Source organism: Lactuca serriola, chromosome 1 (genome assembly GCF_051521515.1).
Source record: "Lactuca serriola cultivar US96UC23 chromosome 1, Lser_US96UC23_V15, whole genome shotgun sequence".
Taxonomy (NCBI): Eukaryota; Viridiplantae; Streptophyta; class Magnoliopsida; order Asterales; family Asteraceae; genus Lactuca; species Lactuca serriola.
Genome location: NC_136408.1, coordinates 50,856,475 through 50,878,220, shown reverse-complemented (window position 1 = coordinate 50,878,220; position 21,746 = coordinate 50,856,475). Strand labels below are relative to the sequence as shown.

The following is a 21,746-nucleotide window of genomic DNA, read 5'->3' as shown; positions in this document are numbered from 1 at the left end:
CACTGGCAGTAGACTAGGTTATGGAAAAAAACTCAAAAGGTGGCAGAGAAAGATTGGTGATTTGTTTAGGTTTAAGAGACCTCATATGAAAACGAGTGGTCATGTGGTGACCATCTATGGATGTGGAGACATAAGTAGGATTTTGTGTACCTGTAGAGGTTCTGTGTCCAGGAGAAGACGACACATCATCAGATTCATCCAAGAAAGGAGAAAGTGTCGTAGGAGGAGCTTCAATAGAAACTTCAATTTTGAATTGGTTCAAAACATATGTATAAAAATGGTAAAAACATTAGATTTAACACATAAAGAAACCACTCATAGAAAAGGAAAAAAGTCATCTGGAAAATAGTATTTGTATCCACTAAGACTTGTAACTGGGGATGTCCATAAGTTTGAGTGAATTAATTAAAATAAAGGAATAGGTTTTAAAGTAGAACTTGAAGAAGTTGAAACAAAACATCATAACCGGAGAAATTGGAGAATGAAAAATCTTGCATGACCAAGTCGATGGTGTTACGTAGTAAGAGAGACACTGGATATAACATCCATTCATTTACGATTCATGATGGGTTTTACATATAATAATGTGGAAAAATCCTTATATTCTTAAGGGTACATGAAACATAATAGATCTATGTCATAACACTATAGAAGCAACATACTATTGGACAACAAAACTTATAAACCCTAGATGAAATCGAAATTCACATTCAATGGAGGGTTACATACATTTTGTAGATCCCAATCAAGTTAATCAAAGTCTTCTTGTCTCCTTGGAAAACCTAGCTCCAATAGTGTGCGAGTCTTTAATGGTTCACACTCAAAACGCAAGAAACCATAGGATTGAAGGAGAGATGGGAGAGAGGAGGAGAATTTCGTTCTCCCCCTTAAGGTATGTGAGAGTCACAAAAATTAGGTGCCCAAGGGTCCTATTTATAGTCTAGGTAACTTAGGGACAAAACAAGATTTGAAGGATTAAATAATAGATTTAATCTCAATCCAAATCTTTTCCTTATATACCATCAGGTGTGTGGCTTCTAGAAACCCTAAGAAAGGCTCCAAAACCGTCCATACTATGGACCATTCTAGAATTGCATCTTTTGCTCAACTATTGAACAATTACAATTCACCTCTTGCACCTTTAATTAATTCCAATTAATCTCGAATTAATTCCAGATTAATTCTGATTAATAATTAATGAACTATCACTTATTTCTAATTAATTTATTACTCATATAATAAATTAACAAATCATTAATTAACAATTTCTAATTAATATATTAATCACATAATATATTAACAAAACATTTTATTTCTCTCTCTGTTGATCAATCTAGGCCATTTCCTAGTTATGAAGGCAACCTAAAAAGAACTTTACTTTTATTCATCAACATTATACTAATTTAGTTAGGATTTTAGACACTTAATCCAACAGTCTCCCACTTGGATAATTTGCTAATTACAATTATAAGTACCACTCCAAATAACCAGTAAAAATTGTTTTCCAAAGACACTGCCAAACTCTGATTAGACGTTGGTCGTAAAAGAAGTGATCAATTATCCCTTCATTTTACAAGATAACATATGGACACAAGACATGAATTAGAATCAATCTCATTGTGCGAGATTTTGTTTCTCGACTTTCCCGATTTATGACGACTGAATTCAAACTACTAATTGAACACATCAATTTAGTCCGGGCTCGGCCAAGCACTTTAGAGGTCGGTAACAAATCATCGAGGGGCCCAAAGATATCGCTTTTCCTATTAATGCAAAAGAAACGAATAAACTTCGACTATATAATCATCAATTTCACTCACCAAATCATGCATGGAATTACACTATATAACACTCAGGTACGAGATGCGTTGGTGTAAACCAATGCACAACAGATTTGCAAAATACGACTTATATATCTCTGTTTGAAAAATAAAAGATGTTATCGTCTTAGAATTACTCGTGATTGAATCCATGAAGTAATCTCTAAGCGCGGTTTTAACCAACAATTAAAATCCCTATTTTCAAAGTATTCATGAATATTACAGCAATCCCTATGCAATGTCAAATCCATATGAACAATCCACAATCAATTCATGATAGTATTAAATCAATACTTACTCCCAAAAGTATGACTAATTGTGGCATTTTGAATAAATTAACATTCAGGAAGTAACACACAAAATGAAACACAATAATAAACTAATTGTCCTATGGCTTCACACTCTTTGAATATAAATAAGTCCCTATTATCTAATCACCATAACAATTACAGATTTATCTATTGTATAAATGTTCGAGGTAATCAACTTAATGACTAAACTTTTCAACATTTCCCATGTCAATGCTCTTAACATGCATATCATGTTTGCCTTTGGTTATCACTATTGTGAACGAATCATCAGAAAGAAATTCACTTCACAACTATGAAAATATCCTCATCTTTATCTTGGATGTAGTGGAATCCCCTCCTTCTATGCATTGACCTTCTGTGATCTCAAGAATCCTTAGTCAATATGACTGTACTTTCACATAATGTTTCTAATGACAATTTGTTACTTAAAACAAATCAGAGGTCAACTATGAGGCTTTCTAGTCCAAGTACGCTCCTTGGATACTTTACTTGCACCAATATGGTCTTACCCACATTGTCGAATCTACCATCATCTCCTACATGAAACCTTTCTTGCTACAACTAAAAAATGAATATCCATTTAGAATATGACGCAAAGTCATCTCTAAAATTCATGTTACTATAACTCTTCTCAACCATGTTCTCTACTGTCTACAAGCAACCATTATTTGGTATCCTTCAATACTTAGAATATTCTTGACAGTTATCTAATGATTCCGTCAAACAGTTTCCGACACAATCTCCTGATGCACAAAACATCTGAGACATCAGAATAAGCACAAGTCATATGTAACGTCCGTAGATCCGGTCTAGTCAATTTAGAGGCAATAAGTGTCGAAAATGACTTTTCGGCAAAATATTATTTAAAATAAATAATCTTAACCAAGTTGTATTATATGTTACAAGGTTTCCGTACATATAAAAACCGCCGAAATCCGAGTTATAACGAAGAAGTTATAACCCGTCGAAGTTTCGCGACGGAACTGGCACGACACCGGGAAGCGTAAATAGTGAATTTACGATAGATCAAGATTTAGCCTTAACGATCTAAAGTAAAGTCGTAGAATACATTAAACCGAGAGCGTCCATAAAAAGAACGCCCAAATCTGACTTCGTATGAGGAAGTTATGAATTTTCTAAGATTTGGCTTAGCAGTGCACGGCCCGAAATTCGAATAGTAGATCGAGCGGTTTTTAGCCAAAACAACCTAAAAGAGAATTGAAGATCTCGTTATTTGTAGCGTAACGATAAAAAGACAGACAAAAACGGACGTCAGATGAAGAAGTTATGAATTTTTAACGGACCAATCCTATCCCGGCATGTTAAAAATATAAAATTTAAAATAAATTCAAAATTAGCCGACGGAGTCTAAACAAAAGTTGTAGAGTACGTTCCCGCCTTCGCGTGGATATAAAGAACATCGAAAACGGAGCTCGTATGCGAAAGTTATGATTTTTCTAAGTCGGGAGGGTGTTGTGCGAGTTTGGGTGACGTGGCGCGATCACAACCGTTGCTTCCTCCCCAAGGCTAGCCACCAGATGGTGACACGTGGCACATTACGCCCAGCGTAATTTTGAGTACGCTCAGCATAACCATTACGTTTAGCGTAATTTTTGAGTACGCTCGGCGTACTCGGCACTGGCAGCCTATAAATAAAGGCGAAAATCTCTCATTTTCTTCACAATTCTCCACTTCTTTCCTCCCAAATACCCCCAAACCTTCAAGGTTTTTCCCTAGCACCTCCAAGTTGTTAGAAACAAGTCCCAGAGCACCAGGAAGCTCCAAGAGGAGGAGCCTTTCGGCTCGGAAATGCTGCTCCAGCGAAGCTCGGTTTTGCGAAAAACCCGCTGTAAGTGAGCTATGCTTACCCTATCTTTTGTATAGCTTATGTTTTAATATAGTAACGTTATTAGGAAATTAAAATGAGTATTTGGGATATTATTATGAGTTATATAAGAGTGTTTCTTAACGCTTATATAATAGTAATAATATCTAGACTATTAATTAGTCGCGGTTAACGTTAGACTAAACTCTAGTGGTAATGATACTAGGTTTTGTCCGAGGGAAATTGTTTTAACACTAACAAAGTGTTGTACGAGTACCAAGTCATCACCTTATCAGGTGAGTGCATAGTCCCTTTCATCTTACACATAGATATGAAGTATTTTAATATAAATTACGTGCTATGTGTGCATATTGTCTGAATACTTGTTGCCTATGCTGGATGAAAGATTTTTATACATGTTTTATATGATTTAAACTGTATATGTATTTTATATCTACAAAATGTGTTGGGTAAAACATGGGTAGATGAAATAGTTGTTGTGTGATAACACGATGGAATACATCAATGTTGACAGTGATCCAGTCATCTAGTGGAGTATAGATGACGACCATGGACGATACTAGACAGTCCAGTGGAACGCTAGCAGGCACGTAACCTGTAGGTGTTTTTGAACTAGGTGCTCATTAGGTATTTTTGAACTGAGTGTGTTCACTAGGTATTTTGAACTGAGTGTGTTCACTAGGTATTTTGAACTAAGTGTGTTCACTAGTTACTTTTGAACTAAGTGTTTACCAGATGTTTTGGACTACGTGTTCACCAGTTATAATCTATAAGCCTTGGTAATGATGGACTTCGTGCCGATTCCTTAGGATGATCCTTAGGAATAAATAAATGACGAATAGTTGATTCTTAGGGTAGATCCTTAAGACTAAAGAAGATAATGGGGATGGGTAATTGGGTTGATTGTTTGATTGTTTAAACATAATAATTATATTATTGTGGGTTGAAAACCCTATGTACTCACTAGGTTTCCCAACCTGACCCACTCAATTTATTTATATCACAGTTGTTGATATGAAGTCACATTACACTGAGAGATTAAAGAGATGTAGATCACTAGTGTAAATAAATGTAAGTTCTGTTGATGCTTATGTTTCTGTATTGACGATGACATCCCAAACGTTTTAAAATGAATAAAATATGTTTCTTCGAAAATGTTTTGATAACGTATTTATCTTTTTTTTGGAACAAATTCCGCAACATTTTTATGAAAAGAAGTACTCTGATATTTTTTACAAAGCATAAACAAAATCGGTCTTTTATGGCCGTGAAAAATGGGGATGTCACATCATAGCATTCATGATTGATCCTATATCTGAGGCATATAGGACTCGACTCATTTTATCAAATTCATGACTAGAACATAGGACTTTAAGATTCACTTAAGTCCTTGCTATGAAGCATATTAACAATCTCTTTCTTAGAATTTTCTATGTTGAAACCTTTCAACACATTATGCTTTGACTAGAATCTTATTAAACATTTTGATCTATACTTCTAGATCCAAATACCAACTATCAATGTCGCTTTACCTTTTCCATCATAACGAAACAATTACCAAGATTTTGCACTTTGCAATTTAGGACTGTTTCCTATGAGAGGTATTTTCATCTATATGAAATACCAGGTGACAACAACACTCCCACTAGCTTTGACATGTACTCAAGACTCATTTGGACTTCTAGAAAGACAACACTCTTCATTTTCTCATGGAAAAACAAATTCCTGCTATGCGATGCTTGTCTGAATAGATTTTTCAAGCCTACACATCTTATTTGGATACGTTGTATGTTTAAATCCTTTTAGAATATGTCATATATCCTTTGAAAGTTTATTATTGAGGAAATTTGTTTAAACATCCACTTTACCATATCTCGAATCAAAGAAGGCAACAATGGTAACAAATAACCAATTAGACCTTTACCAGCTATTGGTAATAATGTTTCCTCATAAACAATTTCTTAAGTTCTAAGCGGAACCTAGTTCCTACCATACTAGCTTTGAATGTGTGTACATTCCCATCCTTGTTAGTCTTCACATTGAGGATCTAATCGCAACCCATTTTCATAAGACGAGGTTTATGATCAACCAATTTTAAAATTAGTTATCCCTTATGGACAAAATTTCGCTATCCTTAGACTCTTCTATTGGCAGTCATATGGCCCACCATTGCTTTCTAGTAGCTATTAGACTTATCCAAATTGATCAATGTTTTGTCAATAATTAAAGAATCTTCTTCCACAACTAGATGAAACTCATAAAACTTGGGAGGTGCTCTAAATCTACTATATTTTACGAAGAGGTATGGTAATGTTATTTGACTCAACTGGTTTTTCAACCTCAGGTTGAGAGCTAGTGCCAAATATAGGTTCATTTTCGATTATATCTCGAATTTATTCAAGTTCAATATGACTCCCATTGAATTCTTGATATCTATATGTTCATTCTCTCAAGGAACATTCCTTTTGAGCTATAAGAGCAAATATCAAAAGTCTTCAGTGAATACACCCTACAACGTAACAGTTCATAAATCTCGATTCAAGTTGGTCATTGGTTTCTCGTTTAACGAAAGACCTCACAACACCAGATCTAAATGTGATGGAACTTTCCAACTCTACATTTCACGAGGAGTCATCAAAACCTACTTAGTTGGATACAAGGTTTAAGAATGCTCTACTAATTCAAGTGTATATTTCCAAAAATTTGTGAATGGTAGTGAAGCACTACTCATCGTAGATCGAACCATATAGCATTTGATTCTCCTTTTATTAACATCATTACATTAATGTAACACTTGTTTTGGTATGTTCATATTCAACCCTTTTCATTTTAAAGTGTTGCATTTTGGTCCTTATGGCTAGTACACGGGGCGTACCATAGGGTACTCTTGGCGTATTAGCTGAAATATGATCGCGGGCATCCGTTAGCATAATTTTCGTATAACAACAGTTATCACGCCATCATTGGTCGACCTCCTTTTGAGATGCTCTATGGGAGGAAATGCAGGAACCCGATCTGTTAGGGCGAGGTCGGTCAGCGGATTATGGGGAGTACCGAGGTGGTACTCAAGACCACTGAGTTGATCCAGCAAGTTCAGAGTAGGCTTTAGACAGCTCAGAGTCGGCAGCAAAGTTGTGTTGATAGACGTCGATCAGATCTAGAGTTCCAGGTGGGGCAAGTTGTCCTGAAGGTGTCACCTTGGAAAGGTGCCATCCGATTCAGGAAGAGGGGCAAGTTGGGCCCCAGGTATATCGGTCCTTTCAGGGTTTTGGCTCGGGTGGGTCGGGTTGCATATCGCTTGGATCTTCCAGATGAGCTAAGTCAGATTCATAGAATGTTCCATGTCTCTCAGTTGTGGAAGTGCTTAGTGGATGATTCCGTAGTGGTACCGTTGGAGGATATTCACGTGGATGACCGCCTGAATTATATTGAGAGACCATTGGTAATTCTTGATCGGAAGACGAAAACCTTGAGGAACAAGGTTGTTGGGTTGGTGAAAGTGCAATGGCAACATTGCAAGGGTTTGGAGTGGACTTGGAAACCGGAAGATGAGATGAGGGAGCACTATCCGAAATTATTTGGAGCAACGGACTTCGAGGACGAAGTCTGATTCAAGTGGGGGAGAATTGTAACACTTGATTTGGTATGTTCATCTTCAACCCTTTTTATTTTAAAGTATTACATTTTGGTCCTTATGGCTAGTATGCCCGGCGTACCATAGGGTACGCTTGGCATACTAGCAATGGACATTGAGCTTTCCAGTGATTTTTCTGTTTGCAGAAGGCACACTCATCATATGCAACCCTTGGAGTTTGTCGGGACTAATTAGTGGAAATAGCAAGCACAACAGGAGTGAAAGTAGGAATGGAGATTGCTTTAGACCTTTTATCCGCATGAGACTTGATACGAGTTTCTTCAACAATAAGCTCATGAACAACAGAATCCACTGAGGGAAGTGGGGAACGATGAAGGATTGTTGTACATAGGCCTTCAAAGTCAGAACGCAATGCCATCAAAAACTGAACCAAACGTTGTTCTTCCCTCTTAGCAATATAAGGCTCAAAGTCTGTTAACTCTTTAGATTCAGTAAGATCCAACTGATCCCATAAATCAGACATAGCAACATAGAAATCTTGAATACTCATATCATTTTGCTGAAGGGTACAAATGTCATACTCTAACTGATAGCAAAATTGGACTGAGAATAGAGTCTCTCCAAATGGTTCCACATTTCCTTTGTTGTGTCATATTTAGCCAACTGCATACCAATAGAATGAGTAACATAATTGTTAATTCAAAAAATGACCTTGGAGTTATCATTCTCCCAAGTATCAACTAACAAATCGAAATTTTCAGCTTGAGGCACTAAAGGTTTGGCTTTAGTCCCAGTGACATAGCCCCACATATTCTTCCCACAAAGAAAGTTATTCATAACATAGCTCCAATAAGTGTAATTTATTCCATATAATCGAGTACTGACTGACTGAAGGGAAGCGTCTTTTCCATTCATGATGACAACAGAAAAATAATCGCAATAATGGACAAGCAATCAGAGAACAAGAACGACAAACCAGCAGAAGCAACCAATCCAATAGCAAAAAAATCGAATAGAAAACCCTAGAATTCGAACAGCAACAGCAAACTAACAACAACGGCAAATAAACACTAACAAGAAAACGAACAGCAACAACAAACGAACATCAAACGCATATGTTACAGTAAACCCTCAAAAAAATTCGATCCACGCCACAGATGACTGCTACAAAATCTTCGAACGTATCAAACCTCCGCTCTGATACCATGATATTTAAGCCATATGATTATTGAGAGAGAAAAGTTACAAGTGTTCTAGATGAAAAGTACAAAAGTTGAGAACAAGAAAGAGGAGAATAAATACTAGCTAAGACACCAAACCCTAATGGGCTAAAGGCTAAAAGGTCCATAAACAAGAGAGCAAACTACATATAGGCTAACAACATTAACGCTAAAATGTATTGCATATTTGCTCATTCAGTACCTTAACTTATTTTCATGTTTTTTGAGGGAATAAAGTTGTTGTCGACCTGCTTTTTTAATCACTACTACCTACTATAACAGGTTTCAAGCTGATGTGGCTTCTTTTTCAATTCCAACTCACCAACCAATGGTATGAACACATGTTCAACCTCATCATGGAGAAACTTTTAGCATGGTCAACATTTCCTATTTTGCAAAACCCATCAATCATGCAACGAAAAACGAAGTTATCTGGTCAGACATTTCACCAAACAACTTGCATGCGTCATCCATCTTCAAACTTACTAGACTGGTAATATATGTGGCAAAAATCACACCCAATTTCAAGCGATAACTGAAGCTACTCTGTATCACCTAACAACGAATTATGCCGATCATCAACTATATAACTATGAGTCGGAAACTAGATCGTCCAGAGGGAGAGTGGCAGATGCTCAAACATGAAATCCAAAGAGCGGGAAAACTTGTTAAGAAATGTTCGAAAGTGAAGTGGCATATCATCAAGAAGTTGCTAGAATTCCTTTGAAGTCGAACTTTAAGCATTCCAGAGTCGACACATTAGGGAGGCGCTTTAAATGTCAGCATTGTAAAGCTGAAAATGGACCGGTTACCTTCAGATTTAATGAAAGATACCCTACTGAGAACAATGCGGGTCCGTAATCGCAGTGGTTCTCTGTCGTCTTCATTCAGAACAGAATAATCGAGATATGAAAACATGAAACGAGAAAAGTATGGTTGGTGTGTTCCCGAACTTCCGATTGGAATTGTAGCATTTGACGAACTGTTGGAGAAGCTGAAGGCAGATGTGCAAAGACGACTTTGGTGAAAATGCTATACCACAATGAATAGTACTAAGGTGATGAATCAGTTGTGAGTGGTGGGTTGGTTATGGAGTTTTATGGTGAGTTTAGGGTGGAAAAGAAGATGAATAGTTAAGGGTGTTCTTTGGGATGGATCGGTTTGATCCAATCCAATCAAGTAAATCCAAATTGATTTTGGTTTTTAAAATGTGAATCCGAATAGTTCAAACTAAATTCAAATCTGATCCGATCTGATCCAATTACGATTCGGTTGAATCAGTTTTTATAATTCGGTTTTTAAAAACTAAAACATTTTAAAATGACATATAATTTTAATATTACCGAGTTTTATACATGAAGCAAAAACAAATTATTTAGTTACGATTTGAAATTTTGTAAACAACTATTAAGAAGATATATTATATTTTAATATTTTATAGATAAAATTTTTTTAAGAGAAAATGCATATTAATTTTTTTTATTAGGTGAAAATTTTTAAACCTATTTCAAAAAATAAATTACAAAATTAATAAATAATTATCGATATATATTAAAAATAAATAAATAATAAATTGCTATTCGGTTTTTTTGGACTATTCGGTTCTTATTTTATAAACCATAACCAATCCAAAATCCAAAATAATAATTTTGTCGAAAACCAATCTAAAAATTCAAATATCCAAACCAAATAGTCCAATCCAAATTGTCGAATTGGACAATTCGATTTTATCCAAATACTGAACAGCCCTATGAATAGTATTGGGTTTATCAGGTGCTTCATGGGGTTGTACATTAAAAATTAGTATGGGTTAAATGAAAATGGGTCAACAAATATTTATGTGGCAAAGGGGTAACCGGGTAACCCTTTTATTTTGTACAAAGTGACTAATTAGTTCCGATAAAAATAATTTTATTCCCTAAGAAAGTACGAAAATAAATTAATATGTCATTTTCCCTATAAGAAAACAACACATATTCTCCAGGTGTTTGAAACATGAAGCTGAAGCATCAACATAGATTTTGTTTTTATTGGGTTCTTGTTGCTTTCTTCTAAACTGGAATTTTATAAGACAGAAACGACGAATGATGACACGGTTTTTTTGTAGGCGACCTTTGTACAAAATTTAAAGGACAAATGTTTTGATCAACAATCAGACAATGAGAATGTCTTTTTGTTTCAAACTTTAGGCTTAAATAACAACTCTTGATGCTTGTTTTTCTGTGAAAATGGAGAACGACATACACCAGAAAATAAGACCACCCATTGAAGAGCTGACAAAGAGGATTCAAGATCTAGAAGACGCCCATGCTCACCTCAAACAGAAGATGTTCAAGTTCATGATCTCCGGTGACCGGAAAACTTCAAATTCAATATCTTCACGCCGATGGACTCAGCATTCACCTCTCATCTTAACAGAAACTGATTATTTCAACATCCTACAGTCAATCGATCAGCCAATTCATATAACCAATCTTAAGCGTTGCATAATCTACAGGCAAGTTTTTTATATTTTGAGGCTGATTGTTGTATCTTGTATGATATTAACCTAAATTTGTCTCCGGCTTTTGAGATTTGTGAAGGAACCAAGCTTGGGAAAACTTGTATGGTTATAGTGCTGAGGAAATTCGTGGAAAAGGTTTTCTGGATCTTGTAGTAGAACCAAAGGATCTCCATATAGCTAATGATATCCTACAACAAATGTTAAAGGGTGAATGCTGGACAGGGGAGTTTCCTATTAGAAACAAGAGAGGGGAAAGGTTTGTTATTATCGGTTCCACTAAACCTTTACGTGATGAAAATGGGCAAATTATAGGGATTATAAGTGTATCAGCTTCCCCACGCCCATATCAACAAATAAAGCTAAGTGCTCCCATGGTAAATGAAACCAGTACCTTGTTTTCAAAATCTAAATGGAAAGGAAATGAACAAAGAGGTTGTTTTGATCCCACAAATAGTCGTTCTTGTTGGCATTGGATACACAGTGATCATGATAAGTATGGTCTGAGAATGAAGGCGAATGTAGAAAATCAACAATGGATGGTGAACACTAATTGTGTTGGTCTTGATAACAAGGCTTTAAGTACTTGGTCTTTGTGTAATCATAGTTTTGATTGTGAAATCAAGTGGGAGGATTTGAGGATTAGAGAAGTGATTGGGCGAGGTTTGTTAATGTTTTACAAGACTTTCACGTCTTTTTTTTTTTTTTGTTTTTGCAAGTTTTTGATGTTTTACGTTTAACATACATTGTGGCAGGTTCATGTGGGATTCGATATCATGCAGTGTGGCAAGGATCTGTATGTTTCCAATTCAACAATAGTTTCAGAACTAATTATGTCATCATCTAACAAAAATTGTAATTACTTGAATCATCAAAGATTCAAGTAACATCTCACATAAATTGAAGGACCAATTATGTCATCATGGCTTACTATGTGATATAAATTATAATTATATCCCTAACAAAAAAAAAATATTACATAAATGGTTTTACAGCCACATTATTGTACGTATATTTTAATAATGTATTGTTCGTGTTATGCAGGATGTTGCTCTCAAGTTATTTTCCAAGCAGGCACACTCACATGATTTTATAGTATCATTTATGCATGAGGTATTTTATATCTTGAAAAAGTTATATCATATCATTTTCAGCCCTGCCTCCCAGAAAAAAAAATTATAATAAATTTGTAACTTTTTCGCAATCTTTATAGATTTTCTTGATCCACAACTATTCATGTATATCGGCTTTCTCCTTTTTCAAGCTATCTTTCATTCCAAATACATCACTTTGAGAGTCGATATCTCTCTCACCTTAAGTTTGATATGTTCTTGTAGCATATTGTTACTAAAGCTCTTTCCAAGAAGAAAGCAACCCCATTAAAATATAATACAAATAAAAAAATAGATATCCAAAATTTACACATGTCCAAAATCGGTGAGAATCATATGTTTCTAGTTAATAAAGATCATATTTTTCTAACAGTTTTTTCTTTCAATTTGAAGACATCTCTTATGAAAAGGCTTCGGCATCCAAATATTTTGCTCTTCATGGGTACAGTAGCTTCACCTCAGCGCATATGCATTGTAACCGAGTTTCTTCGTCGGTTAGTATCCAATCCCCCTCCTCAAATACATTCAATCATGTGTGTTTGTGTGTATGAGAAGACACTATTATAGCTATTTCACACAAGTAATGTTGGAATCTTATATATTTTATCTTGTCTAGTGCACATGCCTTTTAATCTTATGCATGCATATGACTTTGATGATTTTTATGTTCTTATAACTTTTGTGAAGTGGAAATTTGTTCAAGTTACTTCACCGAAAAAGAGCCAGATTGGATTGGAGACGCCGAATCCGTATGGCCATTGATATTGTAATCAATGTTTTCTCTCTAGCTACTTGCTAGTTTATCAATAAAAACATTCGTCTTTCAAGGAAAAAACATTCCATTAAACATATTGATATTATCTTCATCATTATATACTTTTTTTATATAGGCACGAGGAATTAATTATCTTCATCATTGCCTCCCTCCCATCATCCACCGTGATCTGAATTCTTCAAAACTTCTTGTGGATAAGGATTGGACAGTCAAGGTGACACTTAGTACGATTTAACTACCATATTTGTGTTCATATTCCATCTGATGTTGTACATTTTCTTCTCTTTTTTCACAAATAAAATGATCTTGTGTCACTTACAATTGAATAGGTTGGTGACTTTGGTCTATGTTGTACTAAGCATGAAACTTATGAGACGATAAAGGAAAGGATTGGAATGGTACTACATATGTCCTTGATTAAAACTTTTATCTTCTGTGGGCCCATATATATAATTTCATGAGTTGACAATCTTTTGAGTTTTGTCTTTCTTTTTTGTTAGCCTCAGCCTCAGTGGATGGCACCCGAAGTTCTTCGAAATGAGCAAGCAGATGAAAGGTAAATCTACTTGTTTGCATCCCTAACGATTGATCTATAAATCTATGTTTAGTTTTTATATATTTTTTAAAATGTTTCTTGGCTTTGTGTAGGTCGGATATATATAGCTATGGTGTGGTACTATGGGAAATTACCACAGAGAAGATCCCTTGGGGTGATCTCAACTCAATGCAGGTTTTCTTCTTTCTAACATCATGTAAATGGAGAACCCATGATCACATCATATAAATTGATGAATACATTTAAGTTTGAACTAAATTGAGAGGGTTTGTTTGCAAATCATGTCAAAGATGATAATGATTTAGGAAGATTGGGCAAAGAAAGGGGATTCGTATACTAATAAGAGTGTGTGTGTGTATATATATGCAGGTGATGGAAGCTGTAGGAGTCATGAATCAAGGGTTAGATATTCCAAAAGATGTGGATCCACAGTGGGCTTCTCTTATTCAAAGATGTTTGTGGAGGTTCATTCTTCATAATCAATTAGAATACCTTCATCGTTTAATAACAAATTCTTTTAAGTTTTTCATATAATTTGTTTGGAAAAAAAAAAAAACCCAACAAGTTTCTTGTTTTCTTTTTTTCCTTCTTAGTAAACCACAGTCGAGGCCAACATTCAAAGAGATACTAGAAGAGCTACACCACTTGGACATGCGGTTCAAGGTCATGCCACCACTTCATGAGGACTCAAAGAGCAGTAAGGAATTGAAAATTATGTAAAACAGATGCATCATCTTGTTCTTTTTAGTTTTGAACTTCAAGGATTTCACTTTCTTGTGTTGAAACTTAGCTAATCTATGAATGTGGAATGAAAATCAACGAGAATGATGACAAAAGATGGCTTTATTATTCATGATTTGTGAAAGCGTACAAGAACAGAGTAAACAAAGAAACTGGCATGGGAGTAATACTTTGAAAGCGTACAACTTAAATGGGCAATCAACATGTTGTTCTTAAAAATTAAGAGCACCACCTTGATCACTCTGAGAACATTTGTCAAACACCTAATGTGTGTATTTTGAAATTCCACCTCAACACAAGTTCTTCGTAGAGGGATCGTGTTTTCAATTCACATCTTCAAAACAAAGGTAATTCAAGAAAACAAAAATAATTGGACTCAATTGTTTCCTACTCAAAAAACACTTTCAACTTCCTTAAATTTTCAGTTAATACTCCTTGACTTTACTTTTAAGTCACTAAAGAGCCCTACAATGATGATATTGATTATGTCAGTACGGAGGAGGAGGATGATGATGATAGTATGGAGAAAGATGATGATTATGTCGATATGAATCCACTTCCAATTGCTAAAAAGAAACCCATAGAAATGAAGCTATCCTCTCTTTTCCCTTTTCAGAAATTGAATGAAGAAAATGTTGGGAAAAACCCTAGGCTTAAATAATTTTCACCTGAACTCAATGCATAAATGGTCGCTAATAATATTTGATTAACAGCAATATAAACCCAACTTCATTAATCTTTCACTTCAAGGTCAAACTTCTAAATAGGCTTAAGCTCATATACGCCAAATTAGTCGACCCAATTAACAAAACTATGAGCCAAAACCAAATTTTTTTGTCAAATACAAAGGGTTTTCTAAAAAAAGAAAATAGGATTTTTTTAACTTACCAATTACCAAAACATTATTGGTAAATCGGCTTGAACATGCAAAACGAAAATAAAGAAATGTTCATGTTCAAACAAAGAAATTCGCCCCCAACAAAAATAGCATTTTCATTGTCAGACGTCATTTTATACATTATTTATTTTTGAAAATTACCAATCATAGCATTGTATTCCGTATTAAACAGTTTTCCAACATATAGTAGATCCCATCATACAATTACAATTTCTAACCATTTCCATGCTCATATTCAATAAATAAATCAAATTCTTCAATTATATCAATATACCATAACAAAAGTCTAGCACCTAGATTTCTTCACAACCATTAACATACATAAAAACCTAGTTATATACTTGGTATAATTGCACAATGCGTAACAATAATCCAAGCTTATATCTCACGTGCATAAACACATTGAACTTCAAGAGATTGACAATAATTATATCAAAATAATCCCAAATCAACAATAAAATTCCAAACACTTAATCCTACAAAAACTAACTCTTTAAAACACGTTCCCGATTCATGCAACCCACATGTATTATTTAAAATATATTCATACAAAACTCATGAAACTATTAGTTTTGTTTTCTGTTTTCAAACTAATTTCTTAAAAATATATTTAAGATTTTCTAATCATGTATTTCTAGGTCGAAAGCATTTGACATGAACAACTTTCATATGCTCACCTTTCTTATTCTTCTTCTTGTGACATGTATGGTCAAAGGTAAATCATTCAATAGCTTTTCATGTTAAATAATCAAAAGGTGCATATATATATATATATATATATATATATATATATATATATATATATATATATATATATATATATATATATATATATATATATATATATACACACACACACACACACACACATAACATACATGTGTATAAAACAATGATTTTTTGTTTGTATAAAGGTAGCACAATCGGGATCAAAGAGGCTAAATATGGATCTGGTTGTTATTCTGGTGATTATAACGATAAGTTTCAAATTTGTTGCAAGCAAAATTTTGTAGTTAAGAGTTGTTATACTAAAATGGAAGATTGTAAAAAAAATTGTCCATACACTAACACTGCATAAATAAAAGTAAAATACTCTATTGTGATTAATCTCATTTCTCCCATGAGGTCACATCCTAATATATCAGCATCATTTTAAAGTTTTCTATTCTTTTGTCTTGAACACAAAACATCCATTTCAATTTCACAACATTTTAATTAGGAAAATTTGGATTCAATTGCATAACATAAAAGTTGTGACACAATGTAACATAAACTAAATGATGTTTAACAAGATTTTGGAAATAACAAGATAGATGTTGAATTTAAAGATTACCCACATGAAGCAAGTGTCTTATTGCAGCAACTGCATCACCCTTGTGTTCCCTTAATGTTCTTTCAGCCACCTTTTTATCCAACTGCAATAACATGTCATGAGTAAAATATACTTTTTTTAGCAAATAAATCATCACAAAAATCCCAGAAAACAAACACTAAACTTTCAATTGATTCTTTTTTTTTTCTTCCAAAATCTCTCACTTCAGAGAACAATGGGACAGTTATACCTCTAGTTCACTTGCAATGATGTCAACTTCAGCAGCATTGATCTTAACAGCAGCCAACTCTTTCTCCCTTGAAGAAATCATAAAATAAAATAAATTGATATTAAGCATATATATATAAGAAACATAAATAAAGTTTAGTGGTGTGATTATTAAGCTGGAGATGATAAATTGATAATGATCTATAGAAGGATCATAATACCCATTAACAATGTCATGAAGGATTACTGTATGAAAATAAACTTTTTTGTTTCGCAGTCAGGATTACCAATATGAGTAGTCCCTCTGTTTGATGAAAATTAAAACAATCACTTTTGACACATGACATTTATAAGGTTCTTGATGCTTCAAAATGTTGTTAATGATACACCAGATTTGGTTAGTAGCCCTCATAACTATGTAATCAGTTAAATTCAGAAAGATAGATGCAAAAACATCTTATATCTGTAAGATAAGTTTTCCTCATTGTAACACTTCAGAAAAAAAATGAAAACGTAAACATTTACATCATCACATGATTGATAGAAGTAAATATATGGTAATTGAACATGGATAGTTCAGTGATAAATAAACTTTCATCAGTGTGTTGATTGATAAAATTTGCATAAAAAGTAACATGCAGAAATAATTTTTGGGACACGGATAGCAAACCTCAATCTCATAGCATTCAAATCAGCTTCCTTTGATGCAGCGATCGAAGCCATAGCCTATTCAACACAAATTTTAAACAATAAAACCTAAATAACCGATTCATACGATCAATCCATTATAAAACCAGACAATTTGTAAAATTTACACACAAACCTCTTGAACACGAGTCGAATCGAGCTGACGATCTTCGACATGGTCGGTAAGTTTGTCGAGTGCTTTGCTCTGTTGCTGTAAGTCCTTGGAGTCCTCTACTCTCTCAATCCCTTCGTCTCCTGCCTCCATAATTGTCTTCACTCCTTCGAATCACAAAGCTCTGCAAATGGCGAAATCGTTTGCCCTAAAAGTTTCTAGTTTTCGGGTTCTTTCGCATAATGCCATGAACAAACCCTTTTGAAACCCATTTTAATAATGGGCCCAAACCCATTCTTATTTTTTGTTGTTATTTAGATTTTAGTGTTAAAAACTTAAAATATTCGGGTTATGTCATGACATGTAAAATAAAACTAAAATTCTTTAAATATTTTAAACCATAAATCAACTACTGATATGATTGGTTGATCATTCATCTCATTCTTTGTTATTCTGATTATTTAAATTGCAAAAATCACAAGCTCAAGAATATTGGTTAATGATAACCTATAAGCCATTATTTACAAAATAATTACAATTGTTTCATTCCTTTATGCCATGTCGTTTAGAAGGAAGAAACTCAAAACACACATAACCTAATAATTATAGTACAAACAACCTAAAACTTCATTGCACAAGTTTTTAATACATATGGATGCAGCAACCTTGAAAGCTTATGCAGAATATCCTGCAAACAACCACTTCCTACCATCGATAAATTTTATAGAAAGGAATGGTGCAGCTTCTTCATCACTCAGTTTCTTCAACCATTGAACCCGCTCACTTGTACCAGCTCCGGGTCCATGACATTTGTATTCACAATGACATAGATTTCTGTAAAAATACAAATGAGAAAATTAAGAAATAAACTAATAGGTAAAACCTGATTAATATATAAAATCATTAAATGAATGAATTGTGATTTATTCAACATGGTAGATTTTTTTTTTTTTTTCAAGTTGTATTTATTACAATGAAATTATAGAAAATAATGAAATAACTCATTCCGAGGAAATGGAAAAACACTTTTGTGTGAAATGAAATTGATCATTCCAAAAAGAATGTGTGCCTTTTATTTTTTTCAACTTTCATTCTCATTATAGTATTTTTTAAATAAATAAATAAATACTATAATTCGTTTTTACTTACATCAATTTTTTAAAACTTTTATTATTTTATATATGCAATTTTATTTTGTAGAATAAATAAGCATGTTGTTTTTAATAGTTGAGATTTAATAATTTTTTATTGTAATAAATAAAAGTTCATTACTTATAAAAGATAATGTATAGAATATAATTAAAATCATACCTTCAAATTCTATGAGACCAACATACATTTACTTTATATGACCATTTTAGTCATTTCATTTTATATTTTTATTCAATCAAAATTATTTAGTTTTCTAGTATTATCACTGAAAATTAAGATCATTGAAAATACTGAGTCGTATAAAAAGTAAAAGGGGAGAGGGGAAAGATAGAGGGAAGCTTACTCGGTACTACCGTGATGGTTCCAATCACTCCAGCCTTCGGGTCTTATAGTCTTAGACAAGTAAGTCTTTGCAAAAACTACTCGAGAATGGATACCTCTAGGTCTACCTAAGAAAGCATGTCCAGTGCCAAAAACTCTCCCACCAACAAAAACAAATCCAGTATTTTCATCTAGACCTGATCGCGTATGGGCCGTCACTGACCCTTGAATCTCCATGCGTCTATCATTAATCACAAAAATCTCACATTCCTGCACGAGTACCATAAACAATAACAATTCATTTGGGAGGGTACAGTTGTAGGGTCTATATTTTATAATATTTTTAATTAAAATAGAAAACTTACATGAAAGATGGATCGGCCGCGACCGAAAATAATATCGACCGCACCCTGGATGTAGCAATGATCGTAGTAATGTCTACCTTTGTTATCAAGAAGAGTGTTATGGGAACTATAGAATCCACAACTATAGAATGCAACCTTGTCTGCACCCACATATGCTGCGACAGTTTGGTTATGTGAGGTGTTAGCGATCCCTGTAGGTGCATCATTCTGTCGAAAACATATGCATTAGAAGGTTGTACTTTATGCATTGTTGTGATGTAATTGGTGAATTAAAAACTTGTACCTTAAAGCTAATACCATAGGCAACGAAATTAGGAGCTTCAACTTTGAAAGTGGAAGATTGATAGTTGTTTTCAGAGCTTTCTGCCCAAACTATGACTGTTTTAGTGCTCCCACTTCCCCTCAAGTAAATGTGTGGTTTTTCCCTTGGGATTATTACTTTTTCCCTACATTTAAAACACATGTACATAATTTTGAGGTGGCAAAAACTTTGTGTTCCGGTTGGTGTGTTGATGGGTCATAGGTGTTAAACATAGACACGATCCATATAATTATTTGTGTCGTCTTATTCAATTCTAACTCGGACTAGCCATAAACAGGTCAACTCACGTAACCCGTTTATTTAACTATAAGGGTTTGTGGTTGGATTCGGATTTTTTATGTGTCAGAATAAAGTTTGTGCGTTCGGGAAAAAAATGTCTAAATATCATATATTTACTTATTAGTTCTTATTATTTTCTTTATTTAATAAATATATTTTTTATTTATTTAAATATAATAAAATAAATGGGTTTACGGGTCAAGCTGTGAAATTATTTGCAAACCCGAACACGATCCGTATAATAAACGGATTGGCAAGTTGACGGTTAGAAAAACTTAACCCAAATCCGTTTATCTTCATATCAGGTTCGTATCGTGTTGAGAATTGACACCCCTATAAAAACATGTCGGATTTGTTTTGTAATCCTATACACATATAAATATAGTTCTCTAAAAATTTACTGGTATAATAATAACCTAATTCTGTTTTTTTTAAGTTAGAAGATGGCAAGTATTGAATAATATACTTAAAGATACTAACTCGTTTAACTCATTTTTTCAGCTATTTTTTATGTTTAATTACTAATTACTAGTTAGACATGTCATAGATAAATCTAAATCCAAATTGATCAATATTCACTTAATGATTTATTCGAAAACGATGCCTCTAATAGACATTATGTACGCCTAAATAGACTAATTGCTTGTTTAGCCACATATAATAATATGCCTCTAATAAACATTAATGTACGCTTAAATAGACTAATTGCTTATCCGCCGTTCTAAAAAAATTAAAATTAAATAAACATCTATAATGCATGTTGTAAAATATAATGTTTAACATGATAATCGATATATATTGATATGGAAAACGAAATATAAATAAGAAATAGTAAGAAATAACTTAAAAAACTTTATTAAAAATATAATAAGAAATAGTAAGAAATAAACATCACCTGTAAATTCCTTTTTTGACATGGATGACAACCCAATCTTGATTATTATCAGGAACAGAATCAATGGCACCTTGTATCGACCTATAATTTTCTGGTCCATTAATGTCAACGATGAAGGTTCGATTTGGTAAGATTTGTGAGGTCAAAAAAGACGCGTCTACCCCTTGTGGCCTTAGCCTGAGAATACCTTTGCCATCGACACCATCTAGAAAAACCGTAAATGTGATAAATGTGAGTACGTATAGAACTAATATTGTTTTAAAAGGATTAGACTGTAATCGAAACATAGTGAACAAAACATAGAAAATTGTGGGATAAAAGAAAGAAATTGAAGTAAGAAAATGTTTGGTTTCTTAGGGTTCTTCTGGTTTTGAAGGCGGGGTTTTAAATTTTGTAGGGTGTTAAGAAGGGTAATTTTCTCCTCCAGTAGTTCGTGTGTGGTGAATATCTTGATATTGGTTTTTCTATGTTCTTTTGGTTTTAAGATTTATGTGTGGTTAAGGAATCTTTCGTTTTTAAGGTTTTATATTTTGTTCTTTTGTTTTTAAGGTTTTTAAGGGCTATCATAATCATATATAGATGCCATGATATTGTAAATTTACGACAAAAAAGTATACAAGTATTTAATTAATAGAACACGTGCTTGGGATGAAAGTGGGTCCAAACCCGGACCATTGGACTCGGATCCGGAATTGACGG

The 21,746-nt window shown here is 33.7% G+C and overlaps 3 protein-coding genes across 3 annotated transcripts; 1 reads left to right on the top strand and 2 right to left on the bottom strand.

Moving 5' to 3' along the window:
* Positions 1-10,992: 10,992 nt before the first annotated feature.
* LOC145054747 (uncharacterized) lies at positions 10,993-14,673 on the top strand. The gene is made up of 12 exons (XM_079003000.1): positions 10,993-11,289; positions 11,375-11,955; positions 12,048-12,088; positions 12,337-12,405; positions 12,798-12,898; positions 13,092-13,170; positions 13,295-13,393; positions 13,509-13,577; positions 13,686-13,735; positions 13,828-13,909; positions 14,105-14,199; positions 14,329-14,673. The coding sequence occupies exons 1-12, from the start codon at positions 11,021-11,023 to the stop codon at positions 14,453-14,455; spliced, it is 1,662 nt and encodes a 553-aa protein (XP_078859126.1). The 5' UTR covers positions 10,993-11,020; the 3' UTR covers positions 14,456-14,673.
* Positions 14,674-16,563: 1,890 nt separating this feature from the next.
* Positions 16,564-17,963, bottom strand: LOC145087989 (DNA-binding enhancer protein-like protein). Its single transcript, XM_079026165.1, has 4 exons — positions 17,738-17,963; positions 17,585-17,640; positions 16,937-17,003; positions 16,564-16,789 (listed from the first exon to the last, which is right to left on the bottom strand). Exons 1-4 carry the CDS (start codon positions 17,864-17,866, stop codon positions 16,697-16,699), a joined length of 345 nt encoding a protein of 114 aa, XP_078882291.1. The 5' UTR covers positions 17,867-17,963; the 3' UTR covers positions 16,564-16,696.
* A 267-nt stretch (positions 17,964-18,230) lies between these two features.
* Positions 18,231-21,494, bottom strand: LOC145087980 (Pectin lyase-like superfamily protein). Its single transcript, XM_079026154.1, has 5 exons — positions 21,048-21,494; positions 19,835-19,997; positions 19,552-19,758; positions 19,209-19,456; positions 18,231-18,547 (listed from the first exon to the last, which is right to left on the bottom strand). Exons 1-5 carry the CDS (start codon positions 21,332-21,334, stop codon positions 18,388-18,390), a joined length of 1,065 nt encoding a protein of 354 aa, XP_078882280.1. The 5' UTR covers positions 21,335-21,494; the 3' UTR covers positions 18,231-18,387.
* Between the last annotated feature and the right edge of the window lie 252 nt (positions 21,495-21,746).